The following is a 4,741-nucleotide window of genomic DNA, read 5'->3' on the forward strand; positions in this document are numbered from 1 at the left end:
GCTGCAGCCCCACGGGCAGCGGAGTCAGAGGCAGCGCCAGGGCTTGGAGCTGCGAGAGCTGGTGGGCTTGGAGCTGCTGCTGTAGGGAACGGAGGGGGCGGTGGGGGTGGAGGGGCAGCTGTCATTGCAAGGGCACCGGACGCCCCTTCCCCCCCCAGCCCCGAAGGCCCGGCTGCCCCCCCAGAAGCACCCATGGAGCACCCAGCCCTGGCAGCCCCCCAGCACGTCCCCTGTGGAACGCAGCCCCCAGCCCACAGGATGCCTGGCCTCGGCTGCTGGCACGCTCCGAGGATGCGGTTAAACCCCTCTCAGCCTTGACTAGGAACAGATGGTGTTTTCACAGCAAAGAGCTGCTGCAGCTCCTGCCCCAAACCAAAGCCTCTCTCCTTTTACGCTCCGTGGGACAGAGCAGAGCCTGCGCTCCCTTGCACAGCCAAGCGATGCTCCAGCGAGCCTGGACAGAACCAGCAGGGCCATCCCAGCACCCAGAGCCCACCCCGACCCACTGGGCACACCTTCAGCTCTGCCAACACAGGCACCGACCCCATCCCCCCACACCCAAACTTAAACATGCACCACGTACACGGATGATGGAGTTCAGCTCCGGTGCCGTCACCTGCTTGGCTCGTTCAATGGCTCCCAGGACTTGCTGCTGGTGCTGGGGTGGGGAAGAGAGGAATTTGGTGTCATTAAAGGCTTAAGGAAGGAAGGAGAACAGGGATGCAGCACACACATCCACCCTCCTGCTCCATCCTTGTGGCCACGTGGTCCCAGTAACTGTGCTCACCCCAAGGTGGGCTGCACCTTCTACTCTGCCCAGCCCTGACACAGCATCAGACCTCCCAAAAAGGGAAAACAAATCAAGCCTCAGAAATCAGAAGCTGTTGGGCAGCTCCCCAGCCCCTGGGATGTGCCCCAGGCTCCAACCTGGAAGGTGCTGCTGTTGGATGAGCCTTGCACGCCTCCAGACAGAGGCAGGAAAAAGTGCTTAAAAAAAAAATAAAGGATGGCTGTGTTTGCTCCCATGAGAGCACGAGGTCTCCCAGCACCAGGCCTGAGCACCTCATTGCTGCCAGCAGTGTGTTTCTTTCTGTCTTGGCAGAAGAACAGGGCTGGGGAGGGGGAACGTGTCGCATTAAGAAGCAAAGGGTTTAGCTGGGGCTTAGTTATCAGCCACCTCTGATCTGCTCAGCAAGCCACTTTGCCTTCCCCCCCGCGCAGGTGGGCGGCAGCAGCATGGCCTGCCCTTCCCCCCCCAGCTTATCCAGGCCCCAAAATGCAGCCTCCCCCCCTACAGCCCCTGAACAGTCACCACAGGGCTCAGCCTGAGGGGCAGCACAAGGACAGGCAGGCATGCAGACAGACAGACATCACATGAGGGTGCTTCAGCAGCTCCCCTCCTTCCCCTGAGCCCTCCCAATTAACTTCTCAGGGGAGTGGGAGGAGCCCATCAGCCACATTAATTAATGAGGCAGAGGAACCTGGTCTCCAGGAACCATATGAAGGTATTTTTTTTTTAATGTTCAGCCACCCACCACTGCCTGCACCTGGTCAGAAGCAGCTGAGAGTCACGGGAGCAGGGTGAGAACAGAACCCAGTTTGTCTGCAGCTGCCCCACAAAGGGGACAGACAGACAGACCGACCCACCAGTCCCAGCACGGCCTGGGGGCTGGGATGTGGGCTTCAACCTATCCTGAAGGGCTCGTCCCACACGGAGCAGGCATGGGTGGGGAGGAAGCAGGGCACGAGCAGCCCAGGGCTCCTTAGTGCCAGAGCCTCCAAGCCGGGTGGTTTAGGCAGTTACCTCCTGTGAAAGGTAGGGCAGAACCTGCGCACAGATCCCATTGAGCCTCTTGACGATTTCAGCCTGGAGAGGGGAAGGAAAAAAAAAACAAACAACAGAGAGGAATGGCATGAGGGGACCCCACAGCACCCACCCTGAGCACGGCCGACTCCCTGCAACAAGAACACACGTGCTGGGGGGAGCCCACGATAAGTGGGGGCACACCTCAGCCCCCAGATGCTTAAATAAATCAGAGCTGCTGACAGCAAGGAGCGAGTTTTCAATATTCTCTTCCCTCTCAGGGTCTCCAGTGTTCATTTAATGAAGTCGGGAGCAACCAGAGAGAAAATTTATTACAGACCTGGGTGGGGATGTGCTGAATTACATCCACCACGCAGATACAGGGGGGCTGTGGCTGTGACCTGCACTTTGCTGGGCATCCTCAGCCCCACACCCGTTACCCCCATGGGCTGACGCAGAGCACAGGGCTGGGGGCAGCTCCTGCATCAGAAGCAGGCAGCAAATTTGGGGTGCATTAAAGCTTTTTGGCCGGGGAAGAGCAGAGCAGCCAGAGTTCTGCAGCTTACCCTCTAACAGCCCAAAGGAATGGGGGGAGGGAGACCCGGAGGCTTTAGGCAAGCGCTGCCATGGGCTGGGAGATGGCAGTGAGGAGCCGTGGCCCAAATCCTGCAGCTTGGCCAAAAGACTTCCCTCCCAAGGCGATGGGATCGGAGGCTCCGAGTGCATTTGCAGGGAGCAGAATGGTGCTAAGAGGCTTTGAGCCAAGCTGGGGCACATACAGATGAGAGCTAAAGGAGCTCACGTCGTTAACAGCACAGGTAATTGGCCACTGAGATACTGAACAGCTGAACCACCAGCGAGGGGAACCGACAAACTCAGCCACGAGGTGCTCAGCACTGACTGCATCTGTGGGGTGGGGGACAGCATCACCCCCTTCCACCCAGCCCAGGCAGGTGTGCACCCAGAGCCAAAGCACCCCCAGGTACATCCCCTCCTTCCAGAAGGGTTTGTAAAGGCAGTTCTTTGCCAAGATGATTGATTTTTTTTTTCCTCCCAGCAAGAAAAGACGTTTTTATAAGGTCAAGGGGTGGAAAAAATGTGAAGGTCCTCCCCTAGGACAGAGCTGGCGATCCCAAAAGCAGCGCTGACGTTTGACATCCTGAAATGCCACCGAAGGGACAGAGGGCACAGCACGCAGCCCGCCCTCCCCCTCCCCATACCTGTTTGTGCATTTCAATATTCAGCCCGTAGGACATCTCGTAATACTGCAGAGCAGGGAAGAAGAGAACAAACAGACACAATTAGGACTCCAGCAGGCAAAGAAGCCCCCTGTATCCGTGCCGTCCTACTGTCCCCACCCTGCTCCAGCCCAGGTGGGACCTCAAATAACCCAGAGCTCACTCAGCACCTTCACAGACCCCTGGCGTGGCGGTGAGAGCTCAGTGCTCTGCACATCACTGCTGGGAAGAGGCACAGCCCGGCTCTGTTTGCTGTGCCTGGCCCATCTCCTGTCGCCCACGTGGCTGCTCCAGCAGCAAATGGAAGGGCTCAGCACCGGGCTCCAGCTGCACACAGCTCCAGCTGTCTGGGAAGGAGCTGCATGAAACACACGCACAAAAACCACCCCCCTCACACACACCAACAACAGGCAGCTCCGGTGCAAGCTATTGGCAGGAGAAGTCGACTCCTGACCCCCAAGAGCTGTTTTTTTAAGGCTGATTTGAAGACTTCAGAAATCTCCTTCCTCATCTTTCCTCCTCTCAGTTCTTCCAAAGGGGGAAAGAAGATCCACGTCTGCGCTCGCTTCCTTCTGAGAGGAGCAGACTGCTGCTGCTTTGATATCAACTGCATTGCTCTGCCTGCTCCCCCATCACTGCTTCTCTGCACCCTGCAGCCCGAGTGGGAAGCAGGAGCACCACGCTGCTCTCCAGGGCTTGCTCAAGAAGCAGAGCAGCTCTGCACACAGACAGGAGCTCCCTGCATGCTGGGCAGGAGCCTGCGGTGCAAAGATCACCAACTCTGGTGGTATGAAAGGTTAAAAAATGACCACCCGGCCTCCAGGTTTGGCTGTGTGAGCATCCACGCTGCACGGAGCAAGCATTTATCGGAGAGAAAAAGGCAGAATTAAGCAGCGGGCTCCTCCATGCACACAGACAGCACTGAGCAGCTCTGTGCCAGGCGTGCCGGGCTCGGGGATGGGACCCACAGATGGCACAGGAGGATGGGAAGGCTCCACCATGCCTGGGTTTCTATTTTTCCATCAACTTCCACATCTCCCCGCTTCCTCCTGGGCGGCACAAGCAAGCACCAGCCCCTCTTTATGGACAGTACATCCCATAAAAGCAGCTCTTTCCTAGCAGATTCCTCCTCGGGATCCCAGCGGGGCACCAACTCCACCACCCCTCCATCCCAAACGCACCCCAGCCACCCAGCACACACAGCCCAGAGCACGAGCAGCTCTGTTTGCATCAACCCGGCAGCAGCAGCACCTGCTCCCCACCAGTGCCACCCACACGCTGCCCCAGCAGCTCCTCACCATGACGTAGTGACGCTGCATCTCCGATTTCTCGCTGGCGAGTTTGTCGCATTCCAACTTCAAGCTGGAAAGGCAGAAAGAAGTGAGAGAACCACGAGCAGGAGGGCAGCGGGTCGCATCCTGCAGGGTCCATCCCGGCCTGCTGGGTGACCCGGTGCGGCTCAGCAAGCGGCCAGAACCTATTTTGGGGAAGCCCAGGTGCATTGCAAGCCTCCAGAATGACTGCTTTTCCCCTTTCCTTTGGGTTCTTTGCACCCTTAAGAGCAAACGTGCTGCTCGCTGTGCTTTATGCAGCTCCCCAGCCCGGCAGCTGCAACCAGCATGTGCCGTGGTTTTATGTTTCAAACAAGAAACAGCTTCATCTCCACCAAACCTGCTGCTCCGTGAGCAGATCGGGTCCT

The 4,741-nt window shown here is 58.0% G+C and overlaps 1 protein-coding gene across 1 annotated transcript in view; it reads right to left on the bottom strand.

The window, feature by feature from the left end:
* Nucleotides 1–4,559, bottom strand: part of TLE5 (TLE family member 5, transcriptional modulator) — a 9,550-nt gene extending 4,991 nt beyond the window's left edge. Inside the window, exons 1-5 of the mRNA XM_031557078.1 lie at nt 4,341–4,559; nt 3,025–3,069; nt 1,805–1,867; nt 584–658; nt 3–79 (exon numbers count right to left, since the gene is read on the bottom strand). Coding sequence (XP_031412938.1) covers nt 3–79; nt 584–658; nt 1,805–1,867; nt 3,025–3,069; nt 4,341–4,544 — 464 coding nt within the window. The 5' untranslated portion in view covers nt 4,545–4,559. The remainder of the gene's footprint in view (nt 1–2; nt 80–583; nt 659–1,804; nt 1,868–3,024; nt 3,070–4,340) is intronic.
* Nucleotides 4,560–4,741: the final 182 nt, after the last annotated feature.

The sequence above is a fragment of the Meleagris gallopavo genome, chromosome 30 (assembly GCF_000146605.3).
Source record: "Meleagris gallopavo isolate NT-WF06-2002-E0010 breed Aviagen turkey brand Nicholas breeding stock chromosome 30, Turkey_5.1, whole genome shotgun sequence".
NCBI lineage: Eukaryota > Metazoa > Chordata > Aves > Galliformes > Phasianidae > Meleagris > Meleagris gallopavo.